The 17,007-nt window shown below is 52.4% G+C and overlaps 1 protein-coding gene across 1 annotated transcript in view; it reads left to right on the plus strand.

Moving 5' to 3' along the window:
• Positions 1–316: 316 nt before the first annotated feature.
• The window catches only part of LOC111157355 (glutamic--pyruvic transaminase 2), a 32,248-nt gene continuing 15,557 nt past the window's right edge, over positions 317–17,007 (plus strand). Inside the window, exons 1-5 of the mRNA XM_022518697.1 lie at positions 317–623; positions 7,161–7,250; positions 9,429–9,537; positions 14,419–14,552; positions 16,565–16,808. Of these exons, the coding sequence (XP_022374405.1) occupies positions 381–623; positions 7,161–7,250; positions 9,429–9,537; positions 14,419–14,552; positions 16,565–16,808 (820 nt within the window). The 5' untranslated portion in view covers positions 317–380. The remainder of the gene's footprint in view (positions 624–7,160; positions 7,251–9,428; positions 9,538–14,418; positions 14,553–16,564; positions 16,809–17,007) is intronic.

Consider the following 17,007-nt stretch of genomic DNA (forward strand, 5'->3'; position numbering starts at 1 on the left):
TGTGGGTGTGCGACCGCAGGGGGCCGGGCGGTGCGGGCTCTGGGTGCTGAAATGCGGCTGCTGGCGCCGAAGCCCCCGGCCGGTTTCAAGCGCGCGCGGTAGCTGGGCGCAGCTAGGGTTGGCTAGGCGGCGGCAGCAGGCACGTTTCATTCGTGCATTGGGCGCAGCTTTTGCAAAACTGCTTTGGTTCTGCGGTAGCGCGGTGAAGGGTTCGAGTCGCCGGGGGATGGGCACCCGGCCCCGGAGCCAAGGTGGCTCCGCTCGCTGAAAGGGCCCTTTGGCTGGGCTTGGGGGTTGGGGCACTGGTGCCCGCCTTGGACTGTGCGCGACATATTTGTTCTTTTTCTTTTAGTGTCAAGGTTCTCCTGGGCGGGCGCGCGATGCAGCGGGCAGCGGCACTGGTCCGGCGGGGCTGCTGCCCCCGGACCCCGGGCCCGTGGAGCCGTAGTCAGAGCAGCGCGGCCGCCGAGGCCTCGGCTGTGCTCAAGGTGCGGCCCGAGCGGAGCCGGCGCGAGCGCATCCTTACTCTTGAGTCCATGAACCCGCAGGTGAAGGCTGTGGAGTATGCGGTGCGGGGACCCATCGTGCTCAAGGCCGGCGAGATCGAGCTCGAGCTGCAGCGGGTGAGCGCGGGCGCCTGGGGCCGCGGGGCGGAAGGGCCCAGGGAGGCTAGGGTCGCCGAAACTGTCAGGGGTTGGGGAGAGGGAGAGTAGTTGTTCGAGGCTGGGGTCCACCCGCTGGGGCTTCCTCTCACCCCGGTGGCCAGCTCCTTCGTTCAGCCAAGGTTGGCTAAAACAAGAATGCCCTCCTCCTATCCCTTCACCCACTGGTGCCCGCCCGGCACCTGGCACAAAGTAGGGCCCTCAGATACGGTTCACTTGTTGAATTGAATCCATCAATTATAATTGAGCGACCGGTAGTGCCAGGCACAGCACGTTATGTGGCTGTCCTACCCGCGGCGGAACCAAGGTCCGTGGGGGGAGGTTAACAACAACCAGTAAAGAAAGAGACAGAATTTCAGATAGTGAATAAGTGCTTTGGAGAAAATAAAATGGAGGAATGGTGTAAGGGGGTGCTGGATGGGAGTGTTGGGAAGGATGGCATGTTAGGTAGGAGGAGAGGGAGGAAGGCTCTAAGACTTAGATTTGTTCCCAAAGCTTTTTTTCTTTCTGAGACCTTTTTGGTCGTTCTGCCAGGAAGGATTCCATGACAAGAGTGGAGGTGTGGAGGAGGGTCCTGAAGGATTCCTGCCTCACTGAAACCTTGATTGGCCACACATTTTGGTCTCTGGGGATACATTCCTCCCCAGTGGGTAGTCAAAGTCTTGAGCCTTTGGAGCCTTGGTAGGATGGCCCTGGACTTTCTTTGTCTTGGTGGGTGGCTGACTGCGATCTTGGCTTTCGTTTGTAGTTGCATGTAAAAGTGACTGCATGCCCAGGAGTGATTTCCTACAACCAGGGTGACTGGGTGTTTTTAAGAGATACCTCTGTAAGATACCAGTTCTAACCTGAGTGGAATTCAGGAGGCCGAGTCAAGAGAGGCAGTGTAAAAAAAAAAAGCACACACTGCTAAGATTTCTAAGATCTGATGAAACAGCTGCTTGCTTAAGATAGTTCTAACCCAGAATGCGGGTGGGGGAGGGTTCCTTGATCTTGTGCTCTCAGAGGCTCTAGAACTGGGTGACTCTGGGGCGAGTTGATCACTTAGTGTCCCATGAATGTATGGGAGGAAGCAGTGGTGGGATGCCCAGTTCTCCTGACTGAAAATAGTGAGCTGAACTAGTCAGAGTCCAGTGTCTCCATCTGACTCCTTTCACGGCTAAGTTTAAGGTTTGGCTCACAGAAGGCTGGCTCGGCTTCTGTGCTTTCCTGGCCCGAGGTGTGAGGTGGGCCAGAGACAGAAAACACGAGTTTTGCCACTCTGCTCTTTGTGACTGGCCGACTGGAGTTGCCTGTCCTTGAGACAACAGTTTTCCCTGTTCAAGCAAAGCTGAGATTAAATTGTTGTGGGCTTATCACTTAAGCTAATTCCTCTGGTTTCAGAGCTGGTAAAGGCTCCAGGGATTCTCTCCACCTTTTGCTAAATAGCAGCTTGGGTGTGGGCTCCATGAAGTACAAGGATGATTAGGACAGAAAGGTGTCCTGTCTTTGTCTTCAGGAAGCTGACTGCACACCTATTCTGTGGACCTGAGCCTCTCCCCCACCACTTTTTTTTAAGGACTGGTGGGATTTTTTAGCAGGCAGAGAAAAATGTGAGAGCATTCCAGGTGGGAGCTGTGAGCAAGGATGGAAGGTTGGGAAGTTCTGGCATTTGGGTCAGGGGTTGGTGCTGTTTTAAGAGTAGAGCTATGGCAGGAGGTTACAGGGGATGAATGAGACAGAAAAGGTGGGTTGGAGTTTGGGGGCTGGGCTCAGGACTTTCTGGTGCAAAGTGGGGGTTTTGATGTGAAGTGGGGAACCATGAAGGGGTTCCAGTAGGGCACAGTTCCATGATTGCAGTGAACAAATTTCTTGATCATTTAAGCTGGAAGCACTGTGTGATTTCTGGGAGGGACGATGATGCACATTCCCATAGCATACTCCTAAGTAAGTTGAGTTTTGTGTACACCTCCTTTCTGGTGCTTTCATTCAAACTTAACGCCTTCTTGTTTTATTCTCACATTGTCCCAGTCTAGCTGCTAGAGACATAGCTCAGCCAAGCCAGCATAGCCTCCCTTAAACCTTTCATTTTGGGAGACCCCCTATATCTACTTTGCTAGCTTACACAGTGCCCCTTCTGAGAGAGCCATATTTTTCCCAGTCTTTTTTTTTTTTTTTTTTTTTTCGTTTTTTGGCTTGGCTCTGCACAGCTTCATTTTTTTTCTACCTCTGTTTTGAACTGCAGTGATCAAAATGGGACTGATGTTATAAAGAGTTTGATTGGGTAGAGATGGGACGGGTGAGGATTTATAGGGTGACTTGGGGTGAATCTCCTATCATCTCTTGGCTTTGGTCTTCCCTAAAAGGAGATAGGTGGCTTGGTGGGCCCAGAGATCCCCCCACCCAATTCCCTGCCCTGACTTTTGTATCTCTTGTCCATCTGAAGGGGTCCTGGCCTTTATGCTGCCTTTTGGAATTATTTCACCAGGTGCTCTGCAGATAGTACTCACTGTTTGGCTGGACACGTGGTTCTGGTGTTTGACTTTGAGGTGGCTTGCGGGGCAAGTCCCATCCTCCTTCCGTCAGTGATAGGAGTGGAGAGTGCTCAGGAAGGCCTGAGGGAGGGAGGAGAAGTTGGTTAAGTGGGTGTGAAAGGGGCCATTCAACTCCAGTCCTGTCTGTGTGCTCTCAGAGAGGCCCTGTTTCTCCCTGACAGCAGCTCCAAGCTCCAAATGGGGAGAAACTATTAGCTTTTCAGATCCTGGTGTTCACTGGGAGCAGCACTTAAAAATAAGCTGCAATTAGTAGGAGTTTTGAAAAGATCTGTCAGTTCTTCCTCAACCTACTACTTTCTTCCTTTATTGCAGGAGGGGAGGAAGTTGGCACGAGTAGAGACAGGAATGGCTCTACTTCTGTTTGTAAAGTACACGTAGTTGGGGCGAAACATTCATAAATAGAGGGAAAAACTGATTGTGACTGTTAAAATCAGTGTGTGCTGCATCTACATTGGTAAAAATGGAAGGTGCTATATAGCACATGGTTATAGTTAGCTGAGAACTAAGGGCCTATTCCCATATCCCTACTTAAGCTGAACGGAGGGGAAGGAGTTCCATGGGTAGGACATTATCTCAACTGCCTGCCCCCTCCCCCACCCTGCCCCCAAGCCTAGGGAGGTAGCACTGGGTGGGATGTAAGCAGGTGGATTATCTAGATGTGCTCCTGGATACTGTGAGAGGGAACTGGGATGCTATCTGCTGACCTGATGGCTCCTGGGGCTGGGCTGAGGCAAGGTCACTATTGGGTGTGCTGATCAGACCTGGATGAGTCACGGTGGGCAGGAGTCAGTCCCTGGCTCCTTGTTATTTCCCATCCTGTGTGGACCTTCAGTGCTTTTTTGGTGAGAATCTGCTCCAGAACAGTCTCCTTTATATGGGGGCCTTTGGCTGGGCAGGCTGATCTGCCCATTCAAGGGAGCCAGCTCATCCCCACCCCCACCCCCACCCCAAGCTCATCCATCACAGCAAAATGTCTGGGGTCTGTGGGCACCTAGACCCAAGAAAAGACATGTGCAGTGTTCCCAGGCTTCTTGTCAGCAGGCCCTGAATTGGTTGAGCAGTGCAGGGGGCGGGCATGGGAAAGGAACATCCAGGGCTCTGTTCCAGGCGTATTCTCTCCCTGCATTGGGCTGGCTGAGGGCCCACAGCTGTGTGTTGGTTCCTGGCCCTCGACTGTGATGGATTTTATCCCTACCAAAGAATGAACTGTGCCCATACCATGGAAATCACCTGTGCTCAGCTGGCCAGGCCTAGGGGGCTGTGGCAATTCACAGGCTGACAGAGAGACCTGTGCCAGGAGCTCAGGCCAGTGCCAATGGGGGTGAGTCAGTCCTACCCCTTTGTATACTGTGGCCTGGTCCCTCCTTCACTCCCCAGCCTCCTGCCTGTGGGGTGAGCCCTGAGGCCACATGCCTCTCAGTCTGTCTCCAGGGTCCTGCTCTCACCCCTGTTCTACCCCTGGAGCAGAGGGTGGTGCCACCCACGGGCCTTGGCCCTCAGGACACTTAAGCTGGGACCTCTTTGCATACTGACCAGCCCTGAAGAGCTGTGCAGAAGGGACACAGGGATTTAAAAGGCCTCTTTCCCCCCATAGGCTTTTAGAGACTTACCAAGCCCTGTTTATGAAGGTCCATGGCCAGTTCTGAGACACCCTCCCCAGCCGGCTCTGTCCCCCACCCCATGCCTTCTTGCTCCAGAATAGCCAGATAAATGGAAGGGTCTTGGAGGTGGCAGAGAGACAAAAGCTACTTTTGTCCCTTAAGATCACTATTTTTTACTTAAGGTGTATATTATTGATTTTGAAAAGGCAAAGTTTTCTAAAGGTGGTTTAATTCACACGTTGTGGGAGTTGGAGAAAAGACAAGGGTCAGAACCTTAGAAAACAGGGAGGCAAACCCTAAGAGACACTTAACTCTAGGAAAGAAACTGAGGGTTGCTTCAGGGAGATAAGGTAACTGGGAGATGGGCATGAAGGAGAGCATTTGATGGAATGAGCACTGGGTGTTATATGCAACTGATGAATCACTAAATTCTACCCCTGAAACTATAATACACTATATGTTAGCAAAATTGAATTTATTTTATTTATTTATTTTTAAGATTTTATTTACTTATTTGACAGAGATCACAAGTAGGCAGAGAGGCAGGCAGGGCGAGAGAGGAGGAAGCAGGCTCCTGGCTGAGCAGAGAGCCCGATGTGGGGCTCGATCCCAGGACCCCGGGATCATGACCTGAGCCGAAGGCAAAGGCTTTAACCCACTGAGCTGCCCAGGCACCCTGAATTTATTTTTATTTATTTATTTATTTATTTTTTAAAAGATTTTTTTTTTAAATTTATTTATTTATTTGTCAGGGACAGAGGGAGAGAGAGCGAGCAAGCACAGGCAGACAGAGAGGCAGGCAGAGGCAGAGGGAGAAGCAGGCTCCCTGCCGAGCAAGGAGCCCGATGTGGGACTCGATCCCAGGACCCTGGGATCATGACCTGAGCCGAAGGCAGCCGCTTAACCAACTGAGCCACCCAGACGTCCCTGAATTTATTTTTTTTAAAGATTATATTTATTTGATAGATCACAAGTAGGCAGAGAGTCAGGCAGAGAGAGAGGGGGAAGCAGGCTCCCTGCTGAGCAGAGAGCCCAATGCTGGACTCGATCCCAAGACCCTGAGATCATGACCTGAGCCGAAAGCAGAGGCTCAACCCGCTGAGCCACCCAGGTGCCCCAGCAAAATTGAATTTAAATAAAAATACATAAAATTTGTATTTTTAAAATTTGAATTTAACATGTCCTTGAGGAAAGGGCAGCTGGAGATGGGAAGGTGGCCAGGCTTTCCATCCAGGCCACCCCTTGGTCCTGCCCCCTCCTTGCCCCACAGCTGCCTTTCTCTGCCACGACCCTCCCAACCTCGTCCTTGGTCCGGCTTTGTAAGATGATGATGTTTGTACTCTGCCAAGTGCTTTCGTACTGTCTGTCTCAGCCACCCTGGGGGTGGGAGGGGTCATTGAACTTGCTGCTGATTCTTAACGCTTCTAGTGGCAGATTCTGGACTTGGGAGCTCTGTGGAATCCCCATATTTCCAGATCCCCAAAACCTCCGTCCGGAGTGCATTTTCTCATTCTCAGCAGCCGGGAGTCCTTTAGTCACCCCACCCCTGTCCCGCATGACGTTGAAGTTGGCAGCTCTCTGAGTCCCTCCTCTCTGCGACCTCCTTCCTGTGTTGAACACATTGCTTGGGCGGTGACTGAGAGTTCTGCAGCCATTCTTTGCATCTTTGGTGCCCTTTTTTTTTCTTTTTTAAGTGAAAATCAGCCCACATTCTTTATTCTGCAAAACCAGGTTGCAAGGGAACAAGCCTAGAGGTCCCTGCTGATTGGGGGTCTTCTGGAGGGGAGGGTGGCTCTGGTGCCCTGGCCATTTATTTAGGCTGTTGAGATGGAGCCGTGCTTGGGGGCAAGTTGTGGGGGCCTTTCCCTGATGTTTGGGGGCCTCTGCTACTGACCCCTGCCTCCCACCACTTTTGCCCCAAGGTCCTCTTTTTAGGCATCCTTCCCAGGCCAAGTTGGCTGGCAGGCCCTGGACCTGCAGCTGCCTCGGGGTGCTTGGTAGCCCAGGAGAACTCCTGCAGCCTTCTTAGAAAGTGGGTGGTGGTGAGCATAATGGTTGAGAAGAGTGATCTTGGAGTCTGGCTTCAAATCCCACTACTTGCATTTATCAATTATGTGATCTCGGACAAGTTGCTTAGCCTTTTGAAGCCTCGTTTTCCTCATTTGTAAAATGAGATTAATACTAGTTCTTCATGGGGTGGTGGTTAAGGTTAAATGGGGCGAGCCATGTCGAGGGCTTGGCACTATGCCTGACACCTGGTAAGGCTCAAAATAGGAGTGTTTATTAATATCCTATGGGGGCATTGCTTGGCGAATCCAGGATCTCTGAGTCTCCAAGTAACCACCTGTTGCCTTCTCTCTGCTCAGGGTATCAAAAAACCATTCACTGAAGTCATCCGTGCCAACATCGGGGACGCCCAGGCCATGGGCCAGCAGCCAATAACCTTCCTCCGACAGGTAAGCTGGCGCTCAGGAGCAGAGGCTGCTGGGAGAGCAGGGAACTGGAGCCGGGGTGGGCCAGCCAGCTCCTCTCATTCCTGCTTCCTCCCCTGTCTAGCCCCCTCGGGACACAGCAGGCGCCAGAGTCCCACAGCGGGGTGCCATGGAAGTAGCGGCCCCCTCCGGTGCCTGATGTACCCTGGGCCTCTCCCTCAGTCTCCTCTCCTTCCAAAGTTGTCTAGAATGTCTAGACTCACTTTGGGGTTACTCTTGCGTATGAGGCTCCCAGGGATACCCTTCCATAGTCTGTGGTCTCGGATACTGAGATCAGAGCTTGGTTCATAAGCGTGTCAGAGAAGCAGCTTGGAGAGGTAGAGGCCCAGTGGGCTGGGAGGTGATACGTGGGGGTCCAGATACTTTCATCCCAAGTGAGACACCCCGAGTTTGAGTGTTGACTCTTCCACTTACCAGCTGGGTGGCTTTGAGTAAGGGCAAGTCACCAGAGCATTACCTTGGAGGACAGCTGGGGGCCTCAGTGTGACATTGAGTATGAAGTGCTGACCCCTGGCCCACAGGAGAGTGTGCGGTTGGTGACCACTGTTAGCTGCTGCTCTCCTGCTTGCCTTGCTGATGTGACCCATCTTGCTCCTGAGGTCTCCAGGAGGTGGGGTTTAGTGTTTCCGTTTGGGCACCAACTGCAAGGATGCTGCATGGGCTGAAATTGTGGGATCGGTGGGCTGGCGGGAGAAAAAAATGCCAAGGGCCTCCTGAACAGAGGGAGAGACCAGCGGTGGCGAAAGCTGCTTCCTATGGAGCAAAATGTGGTCCTTAAGTGGTTAAGGTTCGCAGGCTTGGGCAAGCAGAGCAGCTGAGCCCCGGAGGCCCCCGCCCTTTTCGCCTGCTGCAGGGGCTGGTGTGGCAGGGGTGACCCTGCCCTATTCTCTGGTGGAGGGGTGCAGGGACCTGACTTAGCTTGGGGAGTTCACACAGGGTCTGGGGAAGAGAACTGAGGCTGGCATTGAGCTGAGGAACATCACTGGGGCTCCCCTCCCGTGGCCACTGCTGGTGAGCGGAGGAGCATACCAGCAGCTTGTGAACAGATGAGGCCCCAAACTGGGCCCGAAGCTGGGGAAATGGATCAGACCAAACAGAGCAGCTCTGCTGGGGAAGCGGAGGCAGAAGGCTGGACCGCCCTGAGTGTCCTAGAGTCACACAGCTCTGGAGGAGAGAGTAGAAGCCGTTCGCCACACGTGCCTGGGGCTCTGGGCATGAAGAGGCTCCTGTTGACTCAGCCTCCTCTGGCTGGCTGACTTGTTCCCAAATCCGGCTCCGGCTCTGGCTGTGGCAAATCCAGCGTCTCCTGCCTGGTGCTGGCATCCTGCAGCCTTCACACATGTCTCCTCTTCACAAGTGCCCGTGGGAGGAGGGCAGGCCGGGTCACTGCCCCTTGTACGCATGAAGAAGTGAGGCACCAAGAAGCCAGCTCCCACCTGAAGTCACCCAGCTGGTGTCAGAGCCACGAGCCCTCGCGTCCCCTCAGGGCTCTTGGCACAGCTTTTGCGCTGCCAGCTTAGGCTTGCCCGGTGAGCTGGGGTTTACCGGCACTTTTGCAAACACTTCCTTGCTTAATCCTCTTAATTTGTGAGGTTAGGGTGATTTTCTCTGTTATAGAGATGGGGAAACTGACCCGGCCTTCAGTTCTGGCCAGGAAAGGGGATGACGGTGAGAAAGGGGGCAGGGGTTGAGAGTGTGGGGGGAGGACACTCAGTCTGTGAGTTAGGAAGGGGTCTGTGCTCCTTTCAGTTGGGGTTCACCTGTTTGCTCAGCCCTGGCCCCTGCTCAGGAGCCCCCTGGATCTTGTGGCCTTGGGTGTGTGAACTGCCGAACTCTTTGGAAGAGTTAGGGCCAGGGACTGAGGGGCAGGCTCTTCCTGTTCCCCGGCTCCTCTTCTGGCAGCTCTCCCTTTGGGTCCCAAGCCCAGGTCATGATGTACCCCACCTTTCAGCATCTCCTGCTGCAAAGAGCCCAGCATGCTCCTCCCCAGCTACCCAAGCTCCCCCCAGGCTGGAGCCTTCGTGGAGAGGCATGTACCGGAGTTGTGGTCGTCACAGTGTCCATGCTCAGGGTCCTCACGGCCCTCCTGGGGCTCTGGGGTTGGGGGTGCTGGGAGCCCAGCCCGCGCCTCTCTTCCCCCAGGTGATGGCACTCTGCACCTACCCAAACCTGTTGGACAGCCCCAGCTTCCCAGAAGATGCTAAGAAGCGAGCCCGGCGGATCCTACAGGCTTGTGGTGGAAACAGCCTGGGTGAGCACCCTCCCCCTGCCCCCCATAGTCAGGTCCCGGAGGGCATGAGATGAACATGTGTTCTGAGCGTGGGCTTGGGCCCTGGCCCCGAAGGGAGAGTTATCCATGTGAGTGTGTGAATGTGTACGGGATGGTAACACGCAGAGTAAATGAAAAACAGTCTTCCACTTCGTGTCTGTTCTGTTAACCTCCTGTTAGCTGAGCAGTGAGGTAAATACCATCTTTTGGAGGATCAGGGCACTTGAGCTGCAGGAGTTTGGCCTGGAGTTTGGTTTCACACCTGGGAGCCAGCTTGAGTAATTGACCCTTCTGTCAGCAGAGCGATGGTGTGTTTGTTTTAAAGTTTTATTTTTTTAGAGAGCATGAGCAGGGGCAAGGGGAGAGAATCTTCAAGCTACTCCCCGGAACCCTGAGGTCATGTTCTTGGCCAAAGTAAAGAATCAGGGTAACCTGAGTCACCCAGACACTCCTCAGAGCGGAGGGTTTAACCCAGTGATGGGCCTCAGTGATGGGCTGGGTGAAGTGCGGTGCGTGGCTTTGTCCAGTCTTCTTGTCTGTTACCGCTGTGGCAAGAGGTGATCAGTTATTGGGGAAGGGGAGTGCTGTGAGGTGCCTGTGAATCCTGTGTGATGGCTTCCTTCCTTCTGACAGTGCTGTTCACCCTCCCATTCCTTGTGTTCCCACCTCCCTGGCCTTTGGTCCCCTTTGCTGGAAGCCCACGCCCAGCCATCTGCCTCCTTAAGGAGGGAGCACTCCATGGAGGGAGGCCCTGGAATCTGGCCCCTGCAGATGTGAAAATGATACTCTCCCTCCCTTTGCTGTTGAGATGGATTTCCAGTCTCTGGGCCTCTGGCTCTTTGTTCTCATCTCCTGTTCTTTGTTCTGTTTGCTTTTGCCCCATTCCTTTGCCCCATGCCTACAGAGGGATCCAACTTTCCTCACCCCAGGAAAAATAGTTGTTCTGAGAATTTTTTTAGGACACGTGCCTGAATGCTCTGGAACGTGGGAGAGGGATTCTTGTAGCTTGGCTACCTTCCGCTTCTCTGCCACTCCCCTGTCCCTTCCCTCCCTTTTTCTGCTCTTTCCCTTTAATGAGAGCCCTGTGCTTACTTTCCTTGCTGTGGTTACCCCTCCATGCTCTGTCCGAGTCTGGTCACTGTCCTTCAGGGTGTCCCTCTCAGGAAGGGACCAACTCCCCTTGCTTTCCTGCCTGCCAGACTGGGGAAGGTGTGGGCTAGCACCTTGTATGGCAAGGCCGAAACCACAAGCTGTCAGAGAACAACCCAGCAGCCCGAAGGCTCAGCCTGCAGGCTCCTCTCCTCCTGTGCCCTCTGCCCAGGACAAAGGCGCCAAGACCCTGTGGCCATGGGCCTAAGATTCCTGGAAGCTGCGAGGAGAGGCAGGGGAGGGAGTGTTTGTCGTCTGCATGCCTGATGGGAATCCGTGGCAGGGAGGGGGGTTCTCTGTTCCCTGCAGGAAGCCTCGAGTTTTTGCAACTCTGTCAGCCAGGGCTTTGGAAAGGAGTTGGGGGGGGCCACGTTCATGTGAGTCCCCACTTGGGGTGTTGCAGCAAGAGGAAAGTTGGCCTGCGTGTGGGGTTTTGGGGACTTGGACTGAGTTCTGAGGACCCTTTGAGGATAGGTGAGGTGGGTACTCCCTGAGCCTTTCTCCTCCTCCTTGAGCTAGGAAGTACTCTACTCAGCTCCTGGGCTTTTGAAGGAGGTGGATGTATGTACTAAAGCCCCTTGTCAGGTGTGGAGAGGCCCTGTCCTTGGGGGTCACCACCAGTCCCTGCCCATTGCAAGAGGAGGGCAGTGTCATCCTGCGGGAGGTGTTCCGTCAACTAAGCCTACCAGCCCACAGAAGTAAGGGAAATAGAAAATGTCAGTGTGCCCAGGACAGCCCTGACCCAGATCGGGATTATTAAATACATACACAAGGTCTTAGAGCTCATCTGGATGTGTTTTAATCGTGCCCTTTAAAATGACTTTTTTTGATTGGGAGGGACACAAACCATAAGTGACTCTTAATCTCACAAAACCAACTGAGGGTTGCTGTGGGGAGGGGGGTTATGGACATTCGGGAGGGTATGTGCTATGGTGAGTGCTGTGAAGTGTGTAAACCTGGCGATTCACAGACCTGTACCCCTGGGGATAAAAATATATGTTTATAAAAAATATATATTAAAAAAATAAAAAATAAAATAAAATTTTTTGGGCACCTGGGTGGCTCTTCCTTCGGGTTAAGGTTAAGCCTTTTACGTTAAGCCTCTTCCTTTGGCTCGGGTCATGATCTCAGGGTCCTGGGATCGAGCCCCACATGGGGCTCTCTGCAGCAGGGGGCCTGCTTTCCCCTCTCTCTGCCTCTCTGCCTACTTGTGATTTCTCTCTCTGTCAAATAAATAAAATCCTTAAAAAAATAAAACGACTTTTTTAAAATTTAAGATTGATTTATTTATATGAGAAAGAGCATGCACAAGTATGGGGAAGGGCAAAGGAAGAGGGAGAGATAATCTCATGCAGACTGGGTATTTGTTGTGCACAGAGCTGGACTTGGACCTCAGTCTCACAACCCTGAGATTATGACCTGAGCCAAAATCAGGAGTCAGATGCTCAACCAGCTGACCCACCCAGCCGCCCCTAAAATTCTAAAATTGTTCGTAGAGTTCCTCATTTTCTGTTTGAGGAGTAATTCAGTTCTCAGGTTGTATCTTGGATCTTAATAGGATTAAGGTGGAATCTAGACTTCCAGGGAGGTGCAGGTCCTTATTTAGCCCTCCGGTAGCACCGATCTAGGCACTGAGGGACACTGGTGAACCAGGTGGATGGAATTTCTATGCTCACAAAAGTTCATGATCGGATTTGGGAGAAACAAACATTAAAAAGAATTCACACAAAAACTAATCTCTAGTTTTCTTGAGTTCTTGGAGAAAAAGCAGAAGAGCTATGCTATGGGTCTGTAACTAGGGATTCTAATGTAGAGGGAGGGTTTAAGCAGCAAATACGATTCAAATTCGTGGGGATGGTGAGTAATAGAGAACCTGCGAATGCATGCCAGACAGAACTGTTGTGTGCCAAGGCCCTGAGGTTTGAGAACTGAGTGTGATCAAGTGAAGAGGTCTGGATGGGGCGGTGTGATGGGGCTGGGAAGTTGGGCGGTGGTGATGATGGCGGTTTGTAGGCCCTGGGAGGCAGGTTGCCATCTGTCTGAGGGCAGAGGGTCCTAAGCAGGGGTGTAGTGGGGTGGGCCAGGCAGGGGAATAGGTGTTCTAGCAGAAATGCACAGAAGAAATAGGTAATGGCCCCTGCCCTCAAGGAACATACAGTCAGCATGGGGAGGGGGGCTTCATGTGTCTACAGTAAATAACTGGGGAAAATGCAGGTCAGGAGAGCGGCTCAGTATGGGTCGATATCTTTATGACCGGCCCAGAGAGAGACTAGAGTTGAGCTTTGATGGACCAGTGTGGTTTGGAGCATAACAGAAAGGCTGAAGGAAAGGGTGGAAGGTCCGTGGCCTGCAGGAGCAGGGAGCTTGCCAAGGGTGAAGGCCTGGGAACTCGAGGAGGGTGAGCTAGAGGCAGGAAAAAGGGGAGGCTTGGCTGGTGTGGGAATGGACAGGCCCCATGGATTAGAAGCGAGGGCATTGAGAGAAGGCAGAGGGAAAGGTTTCTGAGTATGGGAGCTCAGAAATAATCAAGTCAGTCACTCCGTAGAGGAGGGATTCTCTAATACCAGCATTTGTACCTCTCCATTATTTTAATTTGCAGAATATTTCAGATGCATTAGAATACTCCAAATAATGTAACAGAAGACCTTGAACCCACCACCCAGACTTGATTCATGTTCATGTTTGCCCGTGGGACCTTAGAGAATTGGCCTAGGGTCCCCTCCCTTCCCTCTCCATCTTAGCAGCTGGTCAGAAGGGAAGGCTGAGCCCAGTGATGCACAGACGTTGAGGCAAACGAGGGCTTCCAGGGTACAGGGCCTGGACTGATACTCACTGAAGCCCTAAGCCTCCTGGTGGTGGGTTTGTAGTAGTCTTAGAAGGAATAGGCTGGTTCTCTTTAAATGTGGCATAAAATTCAAACAGTGTCCCAGGATATAGAGTAAAAAGTCGGCCTCCCACCTCTGACCCCTGGCCTCCCCTTCACTTCCCCAGAGAGCTCACCCTTACCACTTTGGGACTCCTACCAGATGTGCCTGCACAAGTATATATACTCAAATTCTTCCTAAAAATAGTGGCCTGACATTAAAAAAAAAAAAACAAAAAAAAAACCCCACAACAACACTCTTTATAGAGATATTACCAAACCTATAATAAAATGAACCAGTATTAGTGTACAGCTTGGATAGTTTTTGCACATGTACACACCTGTGTAACCCTCACCAGATCATGACACGGAACAAGTGCAGTGCTGCAGAAGGCTCTTGCCATTCTTCTGGGCTTCGTGGGACCCTGTGCAGGCAGCAGTGATAAAGACACAGCAAGTCTAGCAGTAGCGATTTACATGTTAACAGAATGTGTATAAACCCCAGGAGGGTGGATAAAACAGGTATGGGCACGTTTGACTGATTGGAAGCTAGGACCTGGAGTAATGCTTGATGTCTAACAGCTTCTCTGTGAATACTGAGTGTGTGAATGGGTAGGTGGGTAGACTGGTGGATGGGCAGGTAGACGAATGCATAGATAGCAGATGAGTGGATGGGTGGATGGATAGGTGGTTAAGCAGCGTGCCATGATTCCACAGCCTAGAATAGTGGGAGTTGGGTCCTAAAACCCCTCCCACCCCCTGTCCCCACCCCAGGTAATTACATGGGTGTCGCCAACTCCATAGAGCCAGTCATCCTGCCTCTAGTGACTGTCTTGCTTGCTGTCTTGCAGGGTCTTACAGTGCTAGCCAGGGCGTCAATTGCATCCGTGAAGACGTGGCTGCCTACATCACCAGGAGAGATGGTGGTGTGCCTGCAGACCCGGACAACATTTACCTGACCACAGGAGCCAGTGATGGCATTTCTGTACGTGTGAGGGTGGCTCGCTCTCCAGTGTTTACCCCCGTGAAGAATAGCCTTCCTAGTTAGGGACAAGGATGTGAGCCTGTGCCAATAGGGAGAAACAGGCCTGGGAGGAGGGGTTGACTCTCTGCAGGTCCAGCTGGAGAGGAGCCATGGGCACTCGAGGGTGCTTGTCTTTCTGGTGGCATTGGCCTTTCTCTCGCTTAGTTCCTACTGGTGTTCCTCCTCCTCAAGGTGCTGTACCAGGTGCTCGGGAGACCATGGGAACCGAACACACTTGGCCTCTGCTTACACCCTAGTGCCTGATCAGACCAGCATTGATATCACATAAATAAATGTCATATCACAAGCTTTCAATTTCTCTTCTGGGTGAAGAGGACAGAGTTCCCCAGGAGGAGCAGCAGGGGGTGGGGGTGGTTGTGGGGAGCAGAAAGGTTTCTTCTCAAAGGATGACTGAGCAGAGATCTGGGGGATATGTAGGCATGAATGGGGAGGCAGGGGACAGAGTGTGTTCTGAACAGAAGGTCAACATGTACAGAGGCTGTGAGCTGGAAAGAGGCTGTGCATTTGCAGAAGGAGAGTCAGAGTGAATGAGCACATGTAGCAAGGGCCAGAGTTTCCAGACGTGGTCTAGAGAGGCAGCCGGGGCCTGAGTCCTACAGGGCCTTAGTGGCCATGCTGAGGATTTAGGTCATTGTCCTAAGAACAATGTCCATTGAAGCATTTGAAGGTGGGGGGAGACACAGATGGGTAGGGTATAATTAGATTTATGTTAAGTTTTAACTTCGGCTGGGAAGGGGATGATGGATGTGAGGGAATGTTTAGGAGATGAGGGAGGAGGTGGCTTGGGCTGGGGGTCAGCTGTGGGCGGGGTGAAGAGGGACTGTTGTCAAAGTGTGATTAGCAGAAGGGCTCTGAAGTCCCCGGTCTGAGGGAGCGGTGGTCTTGCGATCCTCTTGCGATCCTTCAATTCCTCATCAGTGCTGGTGCCTTCAATTCCTTTATTTTCTCTCCTCAGGGAGTGTGTGCGGACCCTTCCTTTGATGGGGTCATCTTGGTCTTTTGACCTCCAAGGCTCTTGTTTCTTCTGTTCATTGAGTGCTTTAATCCTTTCAGATGCATTCAGCTCTTACTGGAGCCCAGGAAACGGGCCCAGCAACATTAAATACTCTGCCGTCTTTAAGTCAGCCTCTTGTGACAGTTGGGGTTCCAGTGTTGGGGCTCAGGTCTCCAGCCGTCACATCTTCCACTGTGTTGTGCTGTCAAGGCCTCTCAATTCCCAGAGAAGCCCACATACACGCAGAGGTCCTAGAGCAGCCGAAGGAGGTGTCCTCAGGATTTTGTGAAAAGAATCAAGTTTTTGAGCTTCTGAGTCCAGTGGTATTCTTGCAGCGAGGAACTGGCCTGTGTGTAAGGTGGGAACTCTTCCAGAACAGGGTTTGCAGTCAGTTATTGCCACCTCCACCCGTATCCCCATGGGGTTCAGGTGGCCTGGTTTCTCAGGAGTTCTGCAAACCTTGAGCCGCAAGGCCCGGGAAACAACGAGGTTGAAGCGCCACCTGGTGGTAGTACATAGGTATTTTATCCTGATTCGACAATCCCTTCCTTGTTCAGGGTCTGCCCAGAGGTGGGCACCGGTAATTACTAACAAGACAGATTGCTGGCCCTCCTCCCCTCCAGGACATACGGAATGAACTTAAGGGCAAAGACAGGGCCAGTTTGTGGACTACTGTTTCAAAAGGATTCTTCAAAAATCATAGGCATTGAGTGTTTTAACTACTGTGTTAAGAACTTGAAAGCATTTCATTTTGCTTACTCCTCACAGCAGACCTCGTTTTAAAGATGGGGGCAGCGAGACTCAGGGAAGTCAAGCAGCTCACATGGGGCTGCACTGAAGGCAGGCAGCGGGGTGGCTGGTAAAAGGCTAGGATTGGGGCTTCTGGGGGAGTCTTCCTGGCAGCCCCAGAGGGTGGAGATGGGCAGTGTTCCTGGAAGCCGTGACTTCTCTGTTGCAGACAATCCTGAAGATCCTGGTGTCCGGGGGTGGCAAGTCGCGGACCGGTGTGATGATCCCCATCCCACAGTACCCCCTCTACTCGGCCGTCATCTCTGAGCTCGATGCCATCCAGGTGAACTATTACCTGGATGAGGAGAACTGCTGGGCCCTAAATGTGAACGAGCTCCGGCGGGCTGTGCAGGAGGCCAAAGACCACTGTGACCCCAAGGTGCTGTGTATCATCAACCCCGGGAACCCCACAGGTCTGTGCCTCATTTCTTTGCCAGTTTCTTGGGCGGTAGGGGCAGGGCAGCTGGTGTCCTACATGTCTGGTCACTAAAGAGTTAATGTGATGTTCTCTCTGCTCCCAGCTTTCTTGCATTTGCCAAGACTCTCCTTGAGGTTAATTATGCACAGCCTGTCCCCATTAATCACAGGCCTCACTTTACCTTTACTCCTAGT

The sequence above is a fragment of the Enhydra lutris genome, unplaced genomic scaffold (assembly GCF_002288905.1).
Source record: "Enhydra lutris kenyoni isolate GAN:26980312 unplaced genomic scaffold, ASM228890v2 scaffoldscaffold54, whole genome shotgun sequence".
NCBI lineage: Eukaryota > Metazoa > Chordata > Mammalia > Carnivora > Mustelidae > Enhydra > Enhydra lutris.